Source organism: Colletotrichum spaethianum (assembly GCF_022836535.1).
Source record: "Colletotrichum spaethianum MAFF 239500 DNA, contig46, whole genome shotgun sequence".
Classification (NCBI taxonomy): Eukaryota; Fungi; Ascomycota; class Sordariomycetes; order Glomerellales; family Glomerellaceae; genus Colletotrichum; species Colletotrichum spaethianum.
Window position 1 is genome coordinate 99,597 of NW_026054816.1, and position 24,827 is coordinate 124,423.

At 51.2% G+C, this 24,827-nt stretch overlaps 6 protein-coding genes across 6 annotated transcripts; 3 read left to right on the plus strand and 3 right to left on the minus strand.

Moving 5' to 3' along the window:
- Positions 1 to 851: 851 nt before the first annotated feature.
- ColSpa_11417 (uncharacterized protein) lies at positions 852 to 1,692 on the minus strand (the record flags this gene model as incomplete). The annotated part of the gene is made up of 2 exons (XM_049277629.1): positions 852 to 1,012; positions 1,038 to 1,692. 2 exons carry the CDS (start codon positions 1,690 to 1,692, stop codon positions 852 to 854), a joined length of 816 nt encoding a protein of 271 aa, XP_049133586.1.
- Positions 1,693 to 6,987: 5,295 nt separating this feature from the next.
- ColSpa_11418 (uncharacterized protein) lies at positions 6,988 to 10,023 on the minus strand (the record flags this gene model as incomplete). Its single annotated transcript, XM_049277630.1, has 12 exons — positions 6,988 to 7,308; positions 7,390 to 7,567; positions 7,629 to 7,754; positions 7,809 to 7,858; positions 7,914 to 8,040; positions 8,107 to 8,266; positions 8,315 to 8,336; positions 8,404 to 8,730; positions 8,855 to 8,991; positions 9,078 to 9,109; positions 9,169 to 9,932; positions 10,006 to 10,023. 12 exons carry the CDS (start codon positions 10,021 to 10,023, stop codon positions 6,988 to 6,990), a joined length of 2,262 nt encoding a protein of 753 aa, XP_049133587.1.
- A 46-nt stretch (positions 10,024 to 10,069) lies between these two features.
- Positions 10,070 to 12,386, minus strand: ColSpa_11419 (uncharacterized protein; the record flags this gene model as incomplete). The annotated part of the gene is made up of 7 exons (XM_049277631.1): positions 10,070 to 10,457; positions 10,546 to 10,818; positions 10,871 to 11,004; positions 11,046 to 11,141; positions 11,218 to 11,287; positions 11,438 to 11,696; positions 12,134 to 12,386. 7 exons carry the CDS (start codon positions 12,384 to 12,386, stop codon positions 10,070 to 10,072), a joined length of 1,473 nt encoding a protein of 490 aa, XP_049133588.1.
- Positions 12,387 to 18,977: 6,591 nt separating this feature from the next.
- ColSpa_11420 (uncharacterized protein) lies at positions 18,978 to 19,691 on the plus strand (the record flags this gene model as incomplete). Its single annotated transcript, XM_049277632.1, has 1 exon — positions 18,978 to 19,691. The coding sequence occupies one exon, from the start codon at positions 18,978 to 18,980 to the stop codon at positions 19,689 to 19,691; it is 714 nt and encodes a 237-aa protein (XP_049133589.1).
- A 393-nt stretch (positions 19,692 to 20,084) lies between these two features.
- On the plus strand, positions 20,085 to 20,307 carry ColSpa_11421 (uncharacterized protein; the record flags this gene model as incomplete). Its single annotated transcript, XM_049277633.1, has 2 exons — positions 20,085 to 20,209; positions 20,232 to 20,307. 2 exons carry the CDS (start codon positions 20,085 to 20,087, stop codon positions 20,305 to 20,307), a joined length of 201 nt encoding a protein of 66 aa, XP_049133590.1.
- Positions 20,308 to 22,131: 1,824 nt separating this feature from the next.
- On the plus strand, positions 22,132 to 23,722 carry ColSpa_11422 (bleomycin hydrolase; the record flags this gene model as incomplete). The annotated part of the gene is made up of 2 exons (XM_049277634.1): positions 22,132 to 22,355; positions 22,426 to 23,722. The coding sequence occupies 2 exons, from the start codon at positions 22,132 to 22,134 to the stop codon at positions 23,720 to 23,722; spliced, it is 1,521 nt and encodes a 506-aa protein (XP_049133591.1).
- Positions 23,723 to 24,827: the final 1,105 nt, after the last annotated feature.

Below are 24,827 nucleotides of genomic sequence, written 5' to 3' on the forward strand. Positions count from 1 at the left end.
CTTGCCTAGAATGTCGCCTTCGGGGCGAGGTGAAGTTCGACGGGAAGATCCTCCGCCGTCATAGGACTGTGATCCTGAACCGCATTGAGAAGCAGAAGAACACCTATCCAACATGTGGTACATATCGGAAGTGGAGCGTTGCATCATCGCCAGCGATCGAATAGCCAAGCTCGGGCTCCGGGTTCTTGACCTCATTTGATTTGACTTTGAGACGACTGTACGACGAGCCGGGGAGGGCTCCACGATACGTGGGATTTCCAGCTTCTGGGGGTACGAAGGTCGGTATATTGAAGGACTCGCTTCGCTGGGTGTTGGGCCCGTCGAACTCTTGCTTCTAGGTCTTTGCCTGTAAGATTGGCCTGATATGCGAAGTGCCAGAACTGCGCCGGAACTCCTTTCACTGCTGGTTGAAGGTGGGAAAGCTGACCAGGCTAAATCCTGTAAGCAGGTCGCTACGTGATCCAAATCGCTACCCTCGGCCGGACGCAGCGCACACACTGGGCAGGAAAGGTCAAAGTTTGGTTCATTCCGCGCGTGAGAGGCCAATATCCATGGCATGCAGCCTTCCGGTATTTGAACAGCCGAGACATGCTCTGTGGCCAGGTGGAAAGAGAAGGCATCCTCTTGATCGAATGTGGTTTTGCAGTCCGGGCAAGTCCAAAGCCTGGTGGCGTGAGCACTCAAGATGTGGGCCTTCCAATCTTCCTTTGAAGAGTAAAGCCAGGCGGCTCTTGTACAGTTGGGACTGATGCAAGTAAACGGACAAAGGTCAGCAGCCATGTGTTCTCTCCAAGGGCCTGGTTCCGCGAAAAAAGCAGGGAGGATCTGACAGCAGTAGGGGCATTCGAAAGCTACGCAGTCGTCCGAGATATGAGGAGGGTCCGGATAGACGACTTTGGATCTTCTTGGCCATTTGGGTTCCACGAGTCCGGGTCTTTCGCAACGTACGCCGTCCGGACATATCTGGGCGCCGCCAGAACGAGATTTGCGAGCGTAAAGGAATCGGTGGCGCCTGATGAGATTAGCGCGCATCAGACGTGACTTGATGCGTTCGCCCTTCAATGGCGACTTCATTTGTCCCAGCGGTTTCTGACGATAACCCCCTAAGTCCTCGTCGTCTTCGGGGAAGGTGAAATCTGCCAGCCATAGATTTGAGTGGGCAAGGGAACGACGGGCTACGGCGGTAACTTGAACGACGGAGGAAAAAGTATCTTCGGCGGCTTCTCTGGCCTCGCGCTCTTCTGGCGACAGCTCGCGTTTCAGCCTCTTTCCCTTCGCATTGAATAACGACCATGCTTGCTGGTGGCCACGTTCGATTGCAACCCCACCGGGCGAGATGGCTGAGATCGGTGTATCTGGACGGATCCTCGCGCCGTCGTGCTCAACGCCAGGGGAAGCCGACTCCAGCAGACCGGGACCCGTGGGGCTCTCCAGGGAGGGTACGCAAGCGTTGACAAAGATGGAGAGAAGGTCGAGAAGGTCCGAAACCACCGTGACTGTCGTTTTTGTGAGGATAAGCTTGTTGTCCAGGCTGTATCTGCCATCGTCTAAAGCCCCGGAAGCAGCAGACCATATGTTGAAGTCGATTAGGCGTTGACTGGCCCAGTCGTCGTCGAAGGGCGCATATCGGTCGACGCAGTGACGCAGGTTTCCATGGCAAGAAACTGAAGCCGCGTATATAGGCCGGTCCATGGATGTGCCGCAACAATGTACGAGCGATGTGCATGGGTGGTGTTTTCAACTCAAAGACAATTGCAGGCACTTCTGGGCATCGGAGCGAGATGATTAAGAGAATTGAGGAATGGTGGTTCGCCCGACCGCATTGACGGATATGCGTCAGGCGGCGTCAGGCGACGGCAGGCGACGGCAGGCAACTAGCCTGGTGGTGCTCGCAGTGACCTGCAAGGCATACAAACTGTGGCTTGGGCGTGTTGGAACCGCGCGCTCTGACATTCCTGGCTGTAGTGGTGTAGTGGCGGTGGTGTCACGCGCCTTGCTTGTCGTTCAGCTCAGTATGGGTGGGTGCCTGCTCCAAGGCGGCATGAGGAAGGGTACACTTCTTCACCATGTAGTTTGGTGCCTGACGTAAAGAAAGACAAAGGAACACCGGCTCTCACCAACTGCTGCAAAAGCGATGAGTTCAGTATCGTTCAGTCAGGCCTACTGTTACTGGTTGACTACTGCATCCGTCCTTAACGAAGCCTTGGGATGTAAAGGAGGGTAAATAGGTTCCATGCAAGGAAAGCAGCTGAGCTAGAGAATGGCCTATTATTACGTAACTGCGTAATCTCATCGGAACAACTATGTAAGGTGCTTATTAAAGCGACTAGCGCGGGGGTCCGATTACAGCGTTCTGTCAGCGGCTAAGCAACTTCAACATGTGGTCCCATTGGACGATCGACAGACGTGTCAGTTCTTATCACAAGCATGAAATTACATCAGAGGCCATTACTCCCCGGAACAGAGCCTTCTCAGTCATTCAGCCTCATCTGCAGGCATGAGGGAAAGGGCAGCCATGTGCCCTGGTTGGCGAATACCAGCTGAAAGCCTCCCCTTTGCCCATCTCAACAGCCTTTGCAAGTCGTTGCCAGTCGAATCAATTCATTGCCTTCATCTCCCTAGTTTTTACATCTGTACAAAGCGTCAAGCTGTCCTCGGTCTGTTGCAACAGCGCATTCTGTCGTAACATTTGACCAGGCTACGTACCTTATGACTACTCTTCAGTGGTAACGCCCGCAACTGGTTGCCTCAAACTGCCGGCTAATTCGAAAGGATGCCCATCGAATCAACAACTGAAGACTAACTGCTTTTCTCGTCCGATCTTTTGAGCCATTAAAATGAGCTCTGCCAGACGTTCCTCACTGCTTTCGTCAGCTCACATGCAGCTGGCCGTTTCCGCGTGCGATTTGCTTGCGGCTCGCTGTTCTGCCGCAGCCAGGTCAAAAGCTTTCAATGTTGGCATCGCACAACGAAGACAACTAGGGAGCCTGGCTACCAAACTTGTCACCCTGTCACTTAGTCTCAAAGAGCAAGCCGATTACGATAAGATTTTGCATTCCTTAGAGCTGTTGGAAGGCTTCGTAGCCCCACTCAATACAGTAAGCGCGGTTTTTCTCTTCTCACTTGTTCCATTTCCACCAGCACATGCTAGACCCGGTTGAACAAGTCATACGACCTCTTGCAGACTGCATGTTCGATTATGTGTTGGTGCAGAACTTTCCCATCGGGCCATACTGACTGCGCACTTCTCCAAAGGCTACTGATACTGGCTTTGATAGCAGCCAGTTTCACCAGTTGCTCAAAATCGCAAGCGTTGATTTCAACACTGAGGAACTCGACGCTTACCTTGTTTCTATTGACACTAATCAGTTGAAAACCCTAATCGAAGGCTTTTCAATTACAGCAGAGGCGCCCGAAACGGAGTTGTTGTGGGAATCACAGAGGCCTAACCCGACCACACTCCCATCCAGGTGGCATTCTCGCGATTTCGAAACAAGTCTTTGGTCTAGCTTGAATAACCACACTTCTTGCTCCTGCGGAGAAGAGAAGACGGATTATGATCATTTGCGCCAGCTATATATCCGCTGCCCTCCCGAAACTCAGCAGCAGGAAGATTCGCGGCTGGTGTCATACCGCGCTCTGCTACCCCTGTCCCCTAGAGCCACATTTGAGCCACTTGATGGGAGAGCGATATTCCTCCATGGATCAACCTTCCACGTAGCTGGGTGAGTGATACGATCGAACCCTCTCTACCGATCCCGGGTAGCTGACATCATATCAGGCGTTCAGAGCAGATACAGGACTTGGGACAGCCCATTCCCCCTGCCCGCGGGTATTTGTGCAAAATTCTCAGCGATGAGCAGCGCCGGGACTCCGAATTCGTTATTCATGAAGATGATAGTGGCCCACGAATGTGGGATATATCGTCGTCGCCAGATCCGCCACAAAATGAACAGGCACCCATCCAGGTTTATTCTCATTCTCTGGAAGACATGATGCAGGCAGAAGAATGGTCTCCGTCCGCTGCTCGAGACATCTGGCTGGCTTATATCTTTGCTCTTGCAATATGGCAATATTACGACACTGAATGGATGCCGAATCCTTGGACTAAGAACAACATAGAGATTACCAGTGAGATAGGTAGTATCGACTGTTACCCTTATATCAAACCTTCTTTGTGGAGTGGGCAAGCAAGTTCAGCAGGCCACAAAACGCTCGAAAAGAAGTACATCCCAGGATATGGTAATTTTTATCCTAAGCTCATGGCATTAGGAATCCTGATGGTTGAGCTGTTCAAGGGCCCGACTTATGGTGATGGTAGCCAGGCGGATATGACCGACCAGAGAATTCGTGATAATATGGATTATTTCAATCACTTGCCGCGCTATGGGCGAAGCTGGAATCGCGACTACGTCGATGTCATTCGGAAATGCTTTGATCGCTCTCTGTTCCAGAGTACGCTCGATGTAGAATCACGGCGACACATCATCGAGCGAGAAATCGTTATACCGCTCGAAAGACTGTATCGATACGGAGTTCTCAACGAGCCGCCAGCAAGGGCTATTTTAGAGCCAGAAAATACGCTTGATGTTGAGGCCTCACAAACTTTTATTGATGCTTCTGCTACGTTGTGAGTGGGATTCTCGCGATCTCTCTACCTCTCCCTTTTCCTCTTCGGTCATCTAACTTTACTCGAAGAACACCAGGTGAGAAATGGATCAAGGAACAATTCATAGATGTTCGATCAATATTTGTGAGCCTAGTCACAACCCAGCAAATCAAAATCGCCGTGTTCGATACAGGCTGTAGCCGCGACGCACCTCATTTCCGGCAATGCAGGCAAGACCGGAGGCGGGTTGTCTGGCGCGACTTTGTCGAGACTAACAACGAGACGGTGTGGAAAGACGAAGACACCACAGCTCAATCACTAGGGCACGGCTCGTCGATCGTCTCACTCCTTCTGAGGTTACTTCCCACGGCCAAGATATTTGTCGGCCGGGTTGCACGGACTCGGGAAGACTTGGGGACCACGGCTGCAAAACAAGCAATCGAAGATGTAGGAGCACCTGGATGGCAAGGAATTCTGACAAACGATTCTGAGGCTAATCATGCTATCACAGGCTATAAGATGGTCAGTTGAGCCAGAACAAGACGTCGACATAATGAACCTCTCGTTCGGTTTTAATCACCAGGTCACGGGCATATTCAATGCCATCGAAGACGCCATCAGAGTGAAGAAACACAAGTTACTCGTCTTCGCGGCCGCAAGCAATCAAGGCAACGAGGCCGAAAAGTTTCCAGCCTCTATGCATGAAAGCGTAATCTCAGTTCGTGGCACAGGGACTAGCGGGTTTCCGATACCAGATTATAACCCCAGACCAACACCAAACACGACGCCGAAAATGTTCTGCACTTTGGCCGAGAACGTCCCATGCGACTCGGCAGGCAACAATATGTCAGGATGTTCAGTTGCAACCCCCATTCTTGCGGCGACTGCTGCCCTGGTTCTGCAGTATGCTTCCTGGATCACAACTTGGAATGACCGGAGCACATTGGTCGAGCCATGGAGAGTACAAGCATTATATGAGAAGAAAGTAATGGAAGCTTTATTTCGTTCAATTGGCACGAAGAAGCAGGAGGACATTTGGTATGTTCAACCTAAGGACCTTTTTCAAGATTTAGAGAGCGACTCTAAGAGTTTTGCTTGGCCGATCTTTCGGGTCATAGGTGATTTACAAAACAGGAAATGAAGCTCAATATAATAACCATTCCTCTTTTAATGTCTGTTCTGGTCTGGTGCAAGAAGTATCATAGCAAGCATTTGCATGTAATCGATATAAATCTAGACATAAACAAAGATGGAACGCATAGAATAACAAGAAAAGCAAGGGGTACTATTCGGCACTCAATAAACAGGAGTCTTGAGTGCATTCAAGGCCTCTTGATCCTGGCCTTCATATTAAGCCAGATGCCAGGTAGTATTGAGCGTGAGGTAATTACAGACACGGCACACTACGGTTCAGTTGCGGGCGGATCACCGCCCTTATGTCGCGCGATCGGGTTAAGTGGGGTGAGCAGGGTAAGCCTGTCAGATTTGTGAGGACCGCCCGCGGGCGTAAGGTTGAGGGGCGTTGATGCCACCAAATTAGTTATTGGTAATATGGTGGTAGTAGTAGGATATATGGGTCGAATGAAACCTGCGTAGGTTTTTATACCTTTGAGATAAGTCTTAAGCGTAAACCTTATAATCCAACCGAGCTGGCATCAGAACACATGTGTAGATATCGTCTTACTTTGCCAAATACAACCACATTGGATTATGGTTAACCGCCACAACAATTTCATGCTTCTCTCACCCCCTAACCTTTTACTCGCCGGCCCTATCGGTGTCAACGCCATTCCGGTTTTCAGATATTCTGTATCAAAGCATCACTCCATAGCCTACGCCACGCAGTTCTTTTTTCTCTCCAACAACTAGCCCCAGCCGCCTGAGTCGTAGCCAACCGACACGGCCCCCCTCCTCCTCGCCCCCCTAGCTCACCCTCATCCCCTTTCTGCTCCTCCCATTCTCAACCTCACCTAGCTGCTCTCTACTCCCAATAAACAATACAGAAGATATATGTACGAAAATAGTTCAGCATAACAACATGTTTTATGTGAAATGACTCAACCGAGCCTTAAGAAGAGGCCTAGAAGCATTCTCGAGTGGTTTAGTAGTATTTGTGAGCGGGTAGGAAGAGTTTGAGGGAGTTGATGAAACGGTGACGTTCGAGAACGACTGAATGGGCGATGATTTTGCATTACCGTGAGGCACCAATTCCGCAGGGGGGCCGTGGTCTCCGAATCTGCAACCGTTGAACCAAACAGCAAGAGCTCCATCCGATGGTCTGACCGCAAGATAACTCGTCGACGGTTTTGCCAGCTTCTTGAACCGATTCTTGTACATCGAAGCCCACTTGACAAAGTGTCCCGAAGTCCGGCCGTCGGCTATCTGGCCTTGTGGAAGCCAAGCGGGCTGGTTCGGGTAGTTGTTGTACCAGGCGAAAACGGCGCCATCGTGGGGTCTCGTCCAGAGATAGTCGGCTTTTCCGTCGCTATAGAATTGTTAGAACTCGTGGTCGAAGACGGATGGGAAGGGTAACCTTGCCCATTGATGTCATGGAATGAAATCTCTTCCGGCCGCTGGCTAATGCCTTCGGCGTCCGCCTCAGGAAGCGGTTCCCACGTATGTTCCGCGTCGAAGTTCAAGTACATGTTTCTGTAGATGGTCGTGCCGCCCTTTCTGTTCAGCATGATGTAGTCGTCCCACTGTTTATCTGTCAATCTTCGATTTCCAGATTGCTCTCTTATCAAGACGAGTAGAGGGCCACTTGTGGAGGATGTACTCACGCCATCGCCGTCAATGTCAGCAATCCTGACATTCTTGCCGGGACCTGAACCAGAAGCATCGACATCGATCTGATTCCACTGCCAATTGTCGGGGTTGTTTTTGTTCTGGCCCAGGTTTTGCCAGACAGAGAGTTTGCCCGATTTGGGGTCCACGACAATGTAGTTGGCTTTTCCATTGCTACAATGTTTTGCCCTGATTAGAGATGTTCTTGAGACGGGATGATGAAGAGGTGCCGTACCCAATGATGTAACCAAATGTTACTTGAGACGCTGGGGCAGCTCCGGAAGCAATTGGTTTGCCGTCGTTCAATGGAATCCACTGGTATCCGAAGGCTTTGTCGTTCGTGTTGTAGCCGTAGTTGGTGCTTTGCAGACGTGAGCATGATGTGAGGCTGGGTATTTATGTGATGGATACTTACTACACTGTCGGAGCACCTGTCTCTGGGTCGAGCCAAATGTAGTCATCAGTCTGCGATGAAAATGTCAGTCTGACGATGCTTCTCACAGGGAGAAAGAGAACTCACGCCGTCGCCGTCTATGTCCGCAAAGCGAAGGCCATCTACCAGCATGCTGGTGTCACCGCTTCCACTGTTGTGCCACAGCCAGATGGCACCGTCGTCGTCGATATAAGCATAGTCATCCTTTCCGTCACTGTGTTGACACAACTGTCAGCAAAGGTTGATTCTTGGACGCTGATGCTGGTGTGGACAAGTTCACCCATCCAAGTCTGCAAGCCGAATGGACTCGGGCTTTTGAGAGATGCCGTCAGCAAGCGTTTTCGCTGGTCCTTGATCAATGTACAATGGCACTCCTTCCTTGTGAGTTGGCTGATTCAAAAAGCCAGTCAGACCGGCGTCATCATCCCATATGAGATAGTCTGGGAATTGTTAGCCGGTGCAACATCTTGGAGGTCGTGGAAACTCACCATCACGGCCGTCTCCGTTCAACTGTGCGTCGATGTTCATCAGCATCATCAGCATTTCATCTAGTCAACTGTAGAGAAGACAAACTCACATCCGCAAACACAAGCCTCGAAATGTCGTCTACGGCTCCAGTTGCAATTCCGCCTTGTGCGAGGAACAGAACATCCTCGCCACCGACGGATCCAGTGTTCAAGTAATGTTTCAAAGCACCGCCCTTACCGATGTAGACGTAGTCTGCTCTGCCATCACCATTAATGTCGGGGAACCGGAGAGTCTCCCAATTGGCGTGGGGGACACCCGACGCAATCTCGCCGCCCTCGACAAACTTCCATCCATTAACCCAGCTGTCGTCCGGTCCGTAGTTCCACCAGATCTTGACAGCGCCATTGATTTTGTTAACGATCATGTAGTCCTCGAGCTGCGACAGTGGTCAATTTACGGTTTGATCAGAGGTTGGATCTCAACTAACGCCGTCGCCATTCATGTCCTGTACTTCTGTCAGTTCTTTCTGTGTTAGCACAACACAGAATGACTGAACTCACAGCGATGAAGACCGAATCTGCAGGACCGGCACCACTGCCAATTATGTCGCTGTTGGTACCGGCCTTGCTCCACGGCTCGGGGAGGTTGTTGATCCAGCATCGGATTTCACCGGTATCAGGGTGAATCCAAACATAGTCTGCAACATCAGAGCATGAATCAGTTTCTCATCTCGCGGGCAATATGCAACAAGGCTAGAGAGATCAGGGGCGTGAGTCGTCTTACCAGCCTTTCCGTCGCCATTCATGTCATGAAGTCTGTATCAAATATCTCTCAGCTTTCGTCCTTATTGCCAATGCTCGTTCCGACTACTTACCTTACGTATCGAGGGTCCCGCTTGAGTCCATCAGCGACTTTTCCAGCCTCCACCCAGTGCTTCTTATACTTCCAGTCTCCGTTGCGGCCGATGTTTCCGAGTGCAATTTGACCACCAGCCTCCCAAATGGGCTTCGCATTGCAAGTGTACGTCTCGACCGGGCGCGCATTCAGATACGCGTTACCGACCTTCTCGGGAGTAGTCGGTGTGACCGGATCAGCGCCCCAGTCCGGAGCGGGAATGTTTCCGTCAAGGCCGCTGTTGGCTCCGTCTCCATCATGATTAGGGTCGTCACCAACTGGCTTCTTGATCCAATCCTTGGGGATCTGGGTAATGAAGTCGTACCAGTAGCTTCCGAACAACTTATATCCGTCGTTAGTTGGGTGTATGCAGTCCTGGAGGTGACTCGTCTCATAGGTGGTAAAGTCCACAGCGAGGATGTACTTTCCGCCGTCTTTCCGGCTCTTGACGACTCCTGGGATCAATTTCTGGTATTCCTTGGTTGCAGGAGACTGACTTTCGTCGCATGTATTGATGATCATGGCCACAAGGACTGTTGCGTCCGGGCAGGCATCAATGATGTTATCGAGCAGCTTCCCCAGACGGTCGGCCGCGCCTTTGGGGTCGTTACCTTGCTTGGCAATGTCGAGATTGGGGTTCATATCGTTGGTGCCTGCATGAACCAGGACGATGTTCGGCCGTTGCTTCAGGGACGGGCCGATGTGATCGGAGATGTACTGGATAGTCTGACCCGACCATGCACCCTGCAGGAAGAGAGATCTGGTCAGCATCCCGAGATAAACACGCTCAAAAGATTAATCGTAGTGGAAAACTCACAAAGCGGTTGCCACTCATTGTGCCTGACATGGTCTCACTTCCAACAAAAACAACCTCGTCCTCTTCAAACAGTAAATGTCAGCGTGACCCAATCTTGCAAAGAAGGCTGATGAGAGTTCGATGGTTTACCGGAAAGATCGTCGCGAAGTTGATGTCTGTAACCGTTCCCATCGCCGCCGTTGCGATCGCTCAGGAATCCCACAGTTATGGAGTCTCCGACGCCGAGGATGCGCAGCTTTGTGCCAGGCTTCACCTCCTTGCCAGACTCGGTGCCCTTGTACCGAAGAGTCGTCGAAGTAGATTGGTCGAGCTCACATGTGCCGAATGACGCAACTTCTGGTACGAGAGGAAGGCTTCCCCTGCTTTTAATGTTGGTGTTGATCATTTCAAATATTATTCTCTCAGCAATGATGGCGTGTAGGAGAATTTGAGGGTGGAAGACGCGGCCGTATCTTTAGTCACAACAAAGATCAGCAAATATTCATCAGAAATGAGAGGAGCAGCTTGAGTGTGGGACAAGTATTCGAAATGGGTACTTACCCGTCAGGAAGAAAGCTAGGCACTTGGATGTCCAAAGCGGCAGTGGTGAAAGTGTTGTTGTCGGCAGGCGCTGGAATGGACGTGGTCGAGACATCGCCCTCGATTCGGTTCTGGTGAGCCAGCTCGGCATCGGGTTCAAGAAGGAGTGTGACTTGGGCCAGGATGTCTTGTTCTCCGTCAAACGTTCCCTGCAGAGCATCATCGTTGCTTCTCTTCCAAGGGCTTGAGCCGAGGGGGTCCCAGGTGTTAAGCTCGTAGAACATGAGACCAGTTCTAACAAAACTCATTAGCACGTTCAGAGAGAGCTTTTGATCTGAGAACATACCTGGTCTTGGCTTCAGAGGTAGACTCATCGACTCCTGTCTCACAGTAGCGGCCACCGTAGTAACCGACGTACTTGTCATAATCGATGAATTTAACGCTATTACCGGCACGCTCCACCGCTTCGGCCTCAACGAACTATTAGCAAAAATTTCTCATCGAAGCTCAGAGATACCAACCAATTTCTTGTTGACTTTGTCGACTAGGTTATTCATTTGCCGACGCCGGCCTTGGCTAAGATATGCCTTCTCCAGTGTGAACTTGTTGTACAACTCCTGTTGCCGGTTTGGAGGTAAGCCGTTGTGAAAATCTTTCAACCGAACAGTCGGGCGGAGAATAAGAAGTACTTACGTTGAGCCATGTTGACCAAGTAACGTCGTCACACTCGGGTGACATATCTGTGGCGAAGAACTCCGCATATCTGGACAGGCGAGTTGTCAGACGCATTGTCCCAGGCGGATATTGAGAACATCAAATTACCCTGTCATATAAATCATGCCGCTGAAAATCCATTATTAGCCGGTTGTGGTCTTTGAATCGGTTGAAATACAGTGTCACATTAAGGACTTACTTCAGAGACAACTTGCTCTGCGCAGCCGCAATGACTTTATCGAGATTCCCGGCAAAGGTGCCGCTATCGATAAGTCGGCCACTCTCGGCTAGTTGCCCTTCACAACCCAATGCAAGTTTGTCCCAGTCGTAATCAATGGCCCAATCCAATTGCTTCTCCAGGGCAGCAGCCTTCGCGATCAAGACCTGGCTCTCAGAAAGGACACCCCATTGGAAAATGCACTGGTTCAGGATCTCCAGCAACTGTACATCGTTGCCACCTAAGAGACAAGATATTGTCAGAAATCATCAAAGAGCAGTAGTTCAATGTGATATTCGGACAAGCATGACACAAAACTTCCGGGGCGAATCGAAATCGCAACCGATAAGACGTGATCGATACGGAACGAGTTGTCTCGATGTACCACCGTGAACCAGAAAGAAAACGCTTCTCAGGATTATACGTACCGGCAGAAAGAAGAATTACATCTTGATTGCCATCCAACCTAGGAATTTGATGCTCGATAACCTCGCTTGATGTTGCGCCAGAACACGACTTAAAATGAAAGTTGCGTGTCGCGCGGTTGCCAAGTCGCGCATCTCCGTCGACGAACGAGGGATAAGATTGATCATATCGACTGCAAGCCCAATCTGTATTTCGTATGAATATTCACAGAGTGTAACGTAGAATAAAGAATATTGAAGAGTCGACACTTACCACTGTGAGGATCGAGCGCGTTGAGGACACTACCAAGCCTGTTGCCCGCACCGATGCCCGCCGAATACGAGTCACCAATCGCGGCAAGCTTTTGAATGTATGATAGATCATCAGGGTCAAAATCCTCAATACTTTGCCTTGATGACAAGGGGCTAGGCATCGAAGCATTTCTTGAGAGATATGAGACTGCCAGACCAGATACTCGACCAATACCCATGGCAACGGTGGCACATTGCCACCACGAAAGCACCATGTTGGCCCGATAAACAAAAGATGAAGATTCTGGTCGCTCACTCCAACAAAATGATGCAAAGGAAGTAGGTGAGCAAGTAACGACAGATTTCAAATGGCTTCAACACCTTGAAAAACGCAGACACTACAGTGGGATAAAAAAAACTATGTAGAAAAACACAAGGTTCATTGCCTGGTACTTACACAAGCTCGATGTCGGAAAATCGGCCGACACAGCTGCTCTGGCGGTAAATCAAAATGACCATTTAATGCGGAACACTTAGGGACGCTATAGAAAAATTGAGCCCGTTCCGAAATTTCTTGTAGGTCTGTTGGTTCATAGTTACATTTCTTACTGCGCCATACTTCGCGGCGTTCTCGAGCCGCCGATAGAGTGGGTTATCAGGACATGCGGCCATTAGCTGCGGCACAGCAAGTTAAAATACACGAGAAGATCCAACAGTTCAGCAACATAAGTCCTGGCAGTCTTAACATGTGCCTTGGCAGGGCGACAATGTCGTCTTGGCTAGAGGCTTCAAATGTGCCGAACGCGCTGCAATTCCCAAACCAACACGAGAAGGCGAGATTGAGGTGAAAGCGGCCCGCAAATCCTTCAACAAAAGGACCGGCGGCTAGGGCTAACGCAAGGTTACATGCAGCAGGGCTTGAAGGCAGGGCTTCATGTCCGCCGTCCGTTCTTCTCTTGGCTTCAAGGGTGATTGAGATCCAATTTCTAGCGGCAACCTGCAAACCTCTTGTGCTTTTAATGCTGTTGTTGGTTGCTACGGACCTTAGGCAGTGCAGAGTCCGCAGGACCAGGATCAATCCCACATTTCTTATGGGCCGGCCTCCTTTCCGTCGATCATTTCTAATCGAGGCAGGATCCAAGTAATATTCCAGCTCTTGTCTGTTGGTGCTCTGCAGATTTCAGGTGCGGGATATCTAGCCAGCTCCGTAAGGCCTAGGACCTTTACGTGCAACTTCGCCAACATGCCACAATACCCCCGAGCGCGTTGGAGACTCACGACTGAGCAGTCTCCTTGGCCATCACCGGGCCCAGCTCGTCATCTGCGGTTAGAGTCATCTGCGCGATGTATGCCAAGTAATTTTAGTTGCCGAGAGTTCCTCGGGTCATTTTCCGGGCTCGGTGGTACGCTTGTGAGGCAGACAGGCTTGATCATGTTGTTGGCTTATGAGACGAGGTATTAATTGGAACGGAAGGTCATTTGATTACAACATGCTAATATAGAGCTTCACCAAACTTATATCTATCCTCTACACATTCTCGGGACCGGATAGCTCTGCTTCTTGTCCTTTTATTCATTCCTAATACATTCCTTTTCTTCTATTCAAGGAGTCGCGCCTGTGTAAACGGGTTGAGGACCTCTGATAGACGAAGTATCTTCCCTCCTTCTGAATACGCTGAGGGCGTAACAGAGTCCACCAGTGACGGGGAACGACAACGACAACAACGGCAGCAACAACGGGTTCATTATGAGCCACCTTGTCTATAAGTCACATCCCTTCTGGGTAATTTACCTTATTCTCTCTCTCACTCACCTCCTATGCGCCTGGGACGTCTCCACAGAACACACTCCTGGGAGACTCGGAATTCAGCTCGACTTCTCCCTGTTTCGCTCATGGCCTGCAGACAATAACGGCGCAGAGACAGGAGGTAAGAGCGCAGCGGGGAAACGCTCTTTCGTTTTCTCTACCCATCTCAAATTCAACCAGGCAACCGATGTAGCCCACATCAGCGATAAACAGCTCACCAGCCTAGCCATTGAGGCCTATAAAGAGATGGAGGCATTGGCACAGGCGGACAAGTACGATATACTCAAACACAACAGGCCAACCGTCATGACGGCAATGGCGTACGACGACGAAATTATCCTGTCATCGTCGCAAAAGGGCAAAACATCCTTCTCTTATGGGGATCCCGATCACCATGATTCTCGGCCCCGGGCGAACATAGTGAAACAACAACTCGATTTGTGCCAGCAAACGTTCATGCACAATGTCCCCGAAGCCAACAGAGAGAAGAATCAGCACCGGAACAATGGGCAATGCGGCGAGCAGTTAGTTGCCCATGCGTTCTACAATATCCATTCCGAACCAGACGCAGATCTGAGTAAGATGAACGGTCGCGTAACGACAGTTCAGAGAGGTATCAACGTTGAGGAGAGTCGGGGTATCTTTGCAATTGATCCCTGCAACACCCCAAAGCCCGAGGATCCAAGCTATGATGTAAGTGCACGGAAACACACATTTGCGACTGCGGAACTAATTGGTTCAAAAGACCATAAGCTATTGGGGTTGCGCTGAGTTCGTTCGTCGTCCAGAAGTTGGCCTCAGAGCCTTTACCTTGGCGATAAATGAGGATGGAAGAGACGATGAGTGGACGTATGACTTGTCAAGTCTGGCTGGTGGGTTAGCTGATGGATACCCAAAGAAGATCAGTTTGTGTCAGAGCGAATGAGGCGGGGACCAATAATCAATCTTTGCCTACCTAAAAATGTTTGTTCAAAGTAGAACCATGTTTTAATAAGGAATGAATTTATATCAAAGGTGCAAGATCATTACTAGTATTTAATCTTTTATAAAGATTTCTTAAATTTGTTTGATCGTTTGCTTTCTTGTATTTTCTCTCTAAATTCATTATATATTCAATGTTGCTTCCTCTATTTCTATTCTCCTTTTCTCATTTCTAGCTTCCCCTGAAAGCATGTGCTTGTCCTCTTATTCAATCTTGGATTACCCTAAACTCAACTTCATGCTTCAAACAAGCATCCGTCAGCCTCTTCGTCCTCTTAGTGCTAGAGACCCATGGTGAGGAGAAAGGGTCTGACAGCAAATGCAGACTTCGTAACTGAGCTTCAGGCGGTTGCAGACCTCCTAGATACTCAAGCAATCGCACAATCATCTCATCGTATTCCCATTCATAATCAGGTATCATTGCAAAACCTTCTGAGAGGGTCAGATGTTCTACCGATGTCGGAACCACGTGTCCAAACTGCAAACCACAGTCTATTGATAACCCTACAAAGAAGGGCCATGGCATCTGGAGGGTCTTCAGCTGGAAGGCGGATAGGGAACGCAGATCTCCGCGCACTTCCAGGGAGTCGTATTCAATGTTGTGTCTCCCAATATCCACAGCAGCAGTAATTTTTAAGTTCTCTAGCGAGTCTCTCACATAAACCAGGGCAGATGCAACCATCTCGAGATTGATGGTTCGACCCCAAGGTAGTTCGCTTTTCACAGACCTGTAGACCCAGTGCCATGTAAGAGACTTGAGGCAGGGCGTCGCACGCAACACCTGCTCGAGTGACGTTTCTCGCAGCATCCACAACTCCAGTGATGTGAGGTTCGATAGTCTGGGTGGATTGATTGGCCACTCGATAGCTCCGGATTGCGGCGTATCGATAAATGCCTCGAGGTTTCGTAAAGTTGGAAGGTAGAACAAAGGTAGGACGTTCTCTGTATTCGGGAATCGATACATGCGAGCTTCACTATACGCGCCTCTGAAGACTACGGTATGAAGATGCTTTAAATCAGGAAGGTTGGTTCCGTTGTGGTTGCAAAAAGCCGATCGAATCACGTTACTGAACAGCCGAGCCTCTTGGGTGGTGTTTCCCTCCATGCGCAGACTTCTCAGTTTCGGAACTCGTGTGATGAGGAGCGCTATAAATGCGTCCATCGCTCCGGTACGGAGCTGCTCAATCCAAGAGGATTCATACGGCAAGCATAAGCTCTCAATGGCACTGACCAGCGGGCTGATCGAATCCGTGTCCACGGGAATCTTGGGCGTTGAGAGAGGCCTCGCCCAGTGGAAAGTCGAGCCCAGGAACCTGAGATGGCGGACGTGCAGTGCCAAGTCCGGGCGGGTGAGAATTGTTCGGAGGAATTGGACAACAGATGGGGTGTTCTTCTCGGTCCAAAGAAAGTGTATGTTCTTGTAGAGCAGTGGTTCTGCTGCTTTGCGCAGGGTGGATTGGGCTTTGCAGAGCGAAGCGAGATCCGCCTGTGGCAATCCACGGAATATCTGGCCGAAAAGCTCAGCTGGAAAGTCGGTCAGAGAAGCCATGATTCGGATTGAAGTTTTGATGTGGTTTTAGTGTATGTTCTGTTGGTGGTGTGGTTGAAAGTTGGAGGGACTTGAGAGCGTGGTGGTTCGGTCGGGAAAAGGTGACTTGGGTGTCGGCGGTTACTGCTTCATTCTTTTCAATGGAACAGAAGAAAAATATTCCACCAGCAAGGAAGAAACAAAAGTGCCTACAGTCAGGGATTATGAACCGCAGTCCATGGTTTTATGCATCTTTTTTTATAAGTTTAATTGGACGATCAAAGCTGTGTTGGTTGGCGCAGTCATCTGGACGTGAAGGATCACGGATGGGGGAGACTGCCCATGCATGGGGCCAATAAATGGACAGAACAAGGCCCATAATATATGGCTTCTGATTGGCCAATAAGAGGTCAAATATTGATCAAGGGATTGTCGCCACTACACTGCGAAAGATTGCGGTTATCCCCTTACACACATACATACACAAAAATTCGAGATACGACAACACACATTAATACAGCACGCACAATCGGGTGCCCAATCAATAATATTATAGATGCTGCCTGCCTCACTGATTATGGCCACCTGAGATAGATGTAATATCGAAACACTCCGGTGTGGGAATAAACTCAGAAACGCCTAACACTGAACGGATGGCGATCCTACCGTCTAAAAGTTACAGTCGATATCCTCGCTTGCCCATAACTGCGATGCCGCTTTCGTCAAACTGTGTCAAGATCTTCCAGCGACCCAGTGCCATGATTTGGAGCCCAAAGTGACCGATGAGGCTGGCCGTTTCAAGATATGGGCCTTGAATATTGGCGCTTTGCAGAGGCCGCAGTCGTCAAGCTCACTCGACTCAAGACTGAAAAAGGCCGAGCGCATGAAAGATAGCGTGACCTCGGGGCTTAAGCGCCTGGGGAATGCTCTGAAGAGAGGTCAGCTTCGGTACTCTGTTGATATGTTTTCTCATTGCTGATCGGTTTCTTCCAGTTGATGGCATCGCACTGGGGGAATTGCCGATCAGGACGACAAGACCAACGACTGCTGAGGAAGTCATCAAGCACTCGGTGGGAACCGCCTACGAAAACACTGATGAAAGTGAACGAAAGTTTACTACGGAAATCAACGAGTTGCTAAACAATATTCGATCGTGCACCACACATCTTTTCACACTCTCTACTCTGCTTCGTCGGAGTCACCCTCGTGGACGAACGTCGCGACAGGGGCCGGAATCCTCACAGTCGGATCCTAGACCCTTTATCACCAACGTAAAAGATAAGTTTCCGAAACTCAAGCAGTTTCCCTGGCTCGCAGAGAGAACAGGGGAACGAACTGCTCGCCAAATCGACTATATTGGCTATCACCAGACTCATCGCCGGAACTTAACTCAATATGACGTCGGGTCACCGCAGGATGAGGCGACTGAACGGGCGACAACGAAAGCGACGTCCTTTCATGACACCCTCGCCGCTGCTGAGATTATTAATCAGGTTGCGTTGCGACCTTCTCCGGAGGAAAGCATATACACTGTGGCAACGTCATTTGCCCATACAACCATCGGGGACACTCACTCAGGTCGAATGGTCCCGCAACTAACGGACATGTGGCTGGACGGAGTGCAACTCGGTCACAATGAGCCGATAGAGTGTCCTTATTGTCGCACAATTCAAGTTTTCAGGGATCGATATCATTGGAAGTAAGTCCCTAGAAACTTTTGCGCCCTGTCGTTCATTGAGCAAGCAGAATAACACCATGTACAGGCACCACGTATATCGCGATCTGCAATCCTACGTTTGTTCATACAAAGATTGTCCCGCAGAGCCATTTCAAACTTCGCATGAGTGGTTCAAGCACGAGATGGACGAACACCGGCGACATTGGACTTGCATATTGTGCCACGAGAAGTGTAACACTGCCTCGGTCCTTGAGACTCACTTCGGCTCCCAACATCCAAGAGTTATGTCCGCTGCGCAGAGAAAGGTGATGTTGAAGGCCTGTGAAAAGCCTCTCACTCACTATGATTAAGGCTCGTGTCTCTTATGCGACAAGTGGAACCCATCGACAGAGACTGAGGGCAACTCCAATGAATTTCGGTCGCATCTCGCCTGCGAGGCGATACCTCTGGCTATCGAAAGTCTTGAAATCAGAGATGCCAATACTGATGATGATCCCGTATCCAGCGACGGCGATGAACACAGCACTCTGCGTGGGGGTGTGAGCAGTGCGCAGCCAGTACTTGTCGCCAGATACATCAAAGAAAAAAGGTTGTGGAGATGTATTTGTACAGAAGCCAGCGGTGATCGCCTCTGTTCTGAAACGTATTCTTACTACGACCAACGGTTTTCGCACTTTCGAGAACGGCATGATCAGTCTAATGGTGATATAATGAGGCTCATCCTCTGTCGAGGATGCCGCCGAGTCCGCAAGAAAGACCATTGTGACTGTACCGATCCAAGCAGTGGTTATGAGGAGTGGTCATGTGTCTATACGAAAGGTTCCCATGCCGAAATAGAAAAACGCACACGGCAGGCCAGGGCAGATGTTGAAATGAAGCTGCAACTCGAAGCGGACTCAAACGAGCAACAGACCAAAGCCACCAATACGGCCAGAGGCAGCGAAGATTACATGCCTGAAGCTTCGAAAGGTACGGGAGATCCTTATACGTCAAGGAACGACCTAGAGGCGACAGCTGAAGCCAAGGAGCAATCACCCCCGAAGCCACTCGATGCTTTTGACTCACACGCTTACCGCAACGCTGAACCGGATATCAGCCTCAGCACGCTAACAGAGGCTAGCCCCAACAATGACAAGGGCGCACATACTCCAGTCGCAACTGCCCCTGAATCCATTCGCATCTATAGCCAAACCAATGGCGATCTTGAGAATTTTCTTGAAATCATTGCAGAGGATGGCAATGGCGCGCATGTTTCAGTCGCAACTATGAATGAAATCGCTTGCGTCTATACCCAAGCCGATGATGACTATGGGAAGACTCTTAAAATTATCGAGGGGGAGGACTTAGAAGAGCGTCTAGACCCCAGGATCAGGATCATAAACTCTAGGATGGAGAAGAACCGAAAGACGGGCGTCCCTCTGTCGAATAAGAATCCGCATACCAATGACAGTTCACTCCTAACAGTGGATAAGTCTTCCGAGCAGGGAAGAGATATCAATAAGCCCGAAGAAGCCCCTGTCCTTTTTATGGACGCAATGGACGAAAACACACCATTCCTTTCTGCTTATGCCGAAGCTGACCTGTAAGTCCCGTTGTCGAACGAAAACCATCAAACAGCTGTCTAATCAATATAACAGTACATGGAAGAATTTATCAGAAAGGCCTGTATCGATTTCAATGCAATCAGACCAAAAGTAGAGAGTGGTTTCTACGACTTGTTGGCCCCAAATGGAGAGATTATTCTTCCCCAAGTATGGGAGAAGGCCATAATGCCTGGTTGGACCGTCCAAATGTCGGTATGGACTGACGTAATGACACAGTACATGACGGTACTTGAAGAAAAACGGCGCCAGGAGAAAGAAAATCAGCTTGAAAGCGAAACAAAAAGCACTGCCAATACCTTGATGACGAATGAGACCGAGTTGGAAATGCCCGACCTTGGGTCGTCGCAGTTTTGGAGTAGCGATAATGTAAGAAGGATGGCCGAGTTACTTGAGAGTGTTGTCAACGTGGCAAAGAAGGATGAGGACAAGACCTTAGCCCGGGATCAAGCTAAGGAAAATCCCAGCTGGCCTTTTGATGGACACGATGAAGAGCCCTCTGAGTACGAGCAAGAACCTACACAGGCATCCTCTTCTCAAGGCGGACGACACACAACAGGGCGGGTCTGGCAAGTCGGCTCCTGCAGAACAAAACAAGTAGTCGTCTTCTGACCGACGATCGACACTAGCAAGTAGTACAGGGTCCGATAAGGACGAGGACGAGGATGTCTATCGCGAGTTCGTTCACCTGCAACGAGAGCCGCGGAGGGTACGCAGGCGTAGTGCCCCCTCGTCTCAAAGAAAACGCGCCATTTCGGAGCGGAGCGACTCCGACCTAGACAACTAATTACCCCTCCACTACGACGCTATCGGCTACAGCAATCGAAAACCTTTGGGGACTTGATTTCTTACGCAATTTTTCATAGCTGATCCAGCTCAGAAGACATTGCACTAGGGGACAAAGAGCCTGGCACCGTGAATGCGTCTTGTAAGTCCATGGCCGCTGATAATCGATCTGAAGACAAATCAACCCCTGTAGCGCCGTAGTTATCAGTACATGCATTCGTTGAGTTCTTAAAGGAGTCGAGCTTTGCAGATTGCCGCTGGGAGTTACCTAATAGTCCTGGACAAACTGAACCTGGTTCGATGACCATGTGAAAGCTAGTTTGACAACATAATTTCGAAGACGAAGCAAGTGTTCATGTAGAATCACAAGCGCCTGAAGCGAGCAATCAAACACCCTGTAGAGATGTCTTTTCCTCATGCCACTGCGACAACTCGCTCACGGCGAGAAGTGGGTCTGCGGCAGGGAACGGCCCGGCTTCAGCGTTGCCGCCGGAGTTGTTACGGGACCGGAGCTCTAGGGAGGTAGGTCACTGAACCTCAACGATTTTTTCCATCTCCAGCCCCGATCGCGGTAGCTACCATGCACCTCATTTGCATTTCAATGATTTTAAGTCTTATTGTCTATGCCTGTATTTGGTCTTTAGAAACCGTTCCGCAACACATGTTCCTCGCGATCCGTACGCGTCGGAAGTTCCCGCGGTGGGTACCTAGACGGCGTCGGCGAAATCGGCGAAGAACAAGCCGGAAGCCGGATTGCGTGCTACCAAAAGCAGGGGAGAAATGCCCAAGCTATAGAACAGCAAAAACGCAGGGCAACTTTTAACGGTTCAGCTTGTCATCCTGGATACCCCAATCATTGCGTGCTCGCCTCTCATCGGTTCCATCTTCCGCAATCACCATTGCAACCGGGTATGCAAAGCACCCACGAAGCCCTCGGTCTGCATCATGTGAGGACCCTTTGAGACGGATCCGCAAGTTCCTTTGGGGACCTTGATGGTCGCTGTATCCCGTGTGTGCGTGACTCTCCCCAATCGCTCGCTCGTGGGCATCTGATCCCTGCTCCCACCTACTCCAAACCCCCCAAAGTGCTTATCGCTGTATGGCCGGATCCGGCTTCCCCCCCGCCCCGGACTTCGACTCCAACTGATAAGAGACACGCAAGTGCGGGCACCCTGGGGAAGCTTGACCTTCCTTACCTTCTCTAGTAAGGCAATACAGCCTAGGTTTCTTCTGGCATTTCTCGGTATCAGGCGGGATCGGTTGCGAGAGAATGCTTGGGAGGGCCGGGGGGGAAAGGCAGAAAGGGGGGCCGGATCTTGGGGGGGGGGGGGGGGGGGGGGGGGGGGGGGGGGTTACGACTCGTGTGTGTTCTTTGTCTTAAATACCATAACCTCAATCCATCCCACTTGAAACAGCTCCCGAGCTAAAGCTGACCTTCTCCTCTCCCCTCTCGAGCCTCACTGTCCAGTCTCCGATTGCGTGATCGTGTCTCTGCCCGCAGCCAACCTGAGTGAAAGTCGTTTGACAGTCCGCCGTCGTCTTCACGCAACACTGAGTAGTAAATCGGTTTCGACGACCGTACTTACAGCTTCATATCTTGCTTCAAGTGAAAGAAACGCCCAACCTTCAGCTGGCAGAGATGGGTTCCCAGCCGTCCAAGACAGCGGTCGACGCATCCAACGAAAAGGCCCTTCTCGAGCGCCTCCGCCGCTTCCAGGTGACCGACGACGACTTTGTCGACGTGGGCGAGTCCAGCAGCGAGAACGAGAAGCGCGATGTCAGACTCACCCGTGAGCCCGAGGGCCTCCCCGTGCACCAGACGCAGTCCTGGCAATCGCGGTTCCTCGCCGACCCCAAGAACAAGTAGGTCGAACTGCTGGCCCTTTGAACAGAGCATCCCGTCCTTTGGAGCCGGACTAACACAAACTCGCAGGCTCGCCCTCACGGCCCTCAGCACAGCCGACCCCCGCACCGTCCTGACCTCCACGTCCACGAAGCTCGCCGACCCCCAGATCTTCAACACCAGGATCCCTTTCGAAGGCGCGCCGATGACGAACCAGCGTTCGTCGGGGCGGTGCTGGCTCTTTGCCTCGACAAACGTCTTCCGCATCGCCCTCATGAAGCGCCACAACCTCGACTCCTTTGAGCTCTCCCAGTCCTACCTCTTCTTCTGGGACAAGCTCGAAAAGTCAAACTACTTCCTCGAGCAAATCATTGACACCGCCGGCGAGGACCTCGACGGCCGCCTCGTCCAGGCCCTGCTTGGCGACATCGTGAGCGACGGCGGCCAGTGGGACATGGTCTACAACCTCGTGCAAAAGTACGGCCTCGTCCCGCAGGCGCTGTACCCGGACTCGTGGAACGCCATGAACTCTGGCGTGCTCAACACCATTGTTAAGACCAAGCTACGCGAGTACGCCCTCGTCCTCCGCAAGCAGGTCCGCTCGGGCTCCGCCACGGCCCAGACGCTGTCGTCGACAAAGGACAAGATGATGCACGACATCCTCTCCATCCTCACCCTCGCCCTCGGCCCGCCGCCCAACCCGCGCGAGGACTTCACCTGGACGTTCCTCGACAAGAACGGCAAGCCGCACGAGCTCAAGACCACGCCCGCGGCGTTTGCCAGGGACATTTACTCGCCCGAGCTGCGCGTCACCTCCTCCGTCATCGACTCCATGGTCTCCCTCGTCCACGACCCGCGCCACGAGCCGTTGACCCTCCTCACCGTCGACCGTCTCGGCAACATCGTCGGCGGCCGCGGCGTCACCTACGTCAACGTCGACATGGCGACCCTCAAGTCCGCTTGCGTGTCCATGATCAAGGCCGGCCTGCCCGTCTTCTTCGGCTCCGACGTCGGCAAGTTCAGCTCCTCCACCGCCGGCGTGATGGACCTCGACCTCATCGACTACGAGCTCGGCTTCGGCGTCTCGCTCCTCGGCATGGACAAGGCGAGCCGCCTGCGGACCGGGGAGAGCGCCATGACGCATGCCATGGTGCTGACGGCGGTGCACCTCGACGCCGAGGGCCGCAGCGTGAGGTGGAGGGTGCAGAACAGCTGGGGCGAGGGCGCGGGCGACAAGGGCTGGTTCGTCATGAGCGACGCATGGATGGACGAGTTCGTCTACCAGGCCGTCGTCGACCCGCGGTTCCTGAGCAAGGAGGTCCGGGCCGTTATTGGCACTGAGCCGACGGTGTTGCCGTTGTGGGATCCCATGGGCAGCTTGGCGTAGAATCACCAAGGTCTCGTGTTTGGGACGGGAAAGTGGGTGTTGACGGGTTCCTGTTATGTGGGAAGGAATTTTGCGCGTTTAGACGTTACGACACGACCGATCATGATTTAGGATTTTGCTTACAGCAGGGCAGCGTGTCAATCTATTAGTTTTAAGTGTTATCCATATGGCTGACAATGGCTTTCCCGAGGTCGTTCCTTCTGACAGACTGGCCCTAGGACAACCCAGCGTGGTGCTATGGAGGCCTTTTCAGTCCGGAGCTGTCAACGGTCATCTAGTTCACACCGGCGTCAGACCATAGACGCTCGGAGTGAACGACGACGTGAAGCACGCCAACACACCGGGCGTCTCTGGCTTGGAGTTCCCGTTGACGTCCGCTACCGTTTTCGATTCGCTATCATCCTGCGCATCGGTCTCCGGAAATAGTCCGGTAGTGGTCGGATGCGGTCTCCGGCCCGCCGACCACGAACCTGGGTGTTTGTTGTGTCACCGAACCTGTCTACACCGACCCACCTCACCGAGATACCGGTAGGTTTCGTCCTTCCCAGCTCAGGGACCACTAAGTTAGTCTTCCCTGACTTGTGTGGGTTCTCCGGCCCGCGAAAGTTATCTTCCAAGGCCGGAAGGCTCTTTGCGCTTGGATATGCGGCTTACTGGCCTTGGTGGGAAGGCAAAAAGTGAGGCGAAAGGTGTCTCATGACAGGCACCGATCTACTGGTAGAGTTTGGCCAGTGTACGTATTGGTTTCGGTAAACGTAGAGTTTGCAATTGATTCGGGCAGGGCCACAGGTGCTTACGAATCTCAGTGATTTCGCACAAAACGAGTTGTTTTCGTACAACAGCCGTAGTGGATAGGGAAGACAGATCAAGGCCCGGGTCCAACCTCGTGTGTCCCTAATCGTCTTGGAGCTGGACCGTTTTTCGGAACCAAGTTCAATGTGGTTACGGCGTATGGTAGAGGCTGGAGCAAATCTAGGTAGAACGATGCCAGGCCTGCCAGGCCTTCACACTTACGCTGTTATACGGTGCATTGGTACCTAGGCTGACGCCTAAGGTGATGCCCAAGCTGCAAAGAAATACAGACAAGCAAGGCATGTTCATGAAC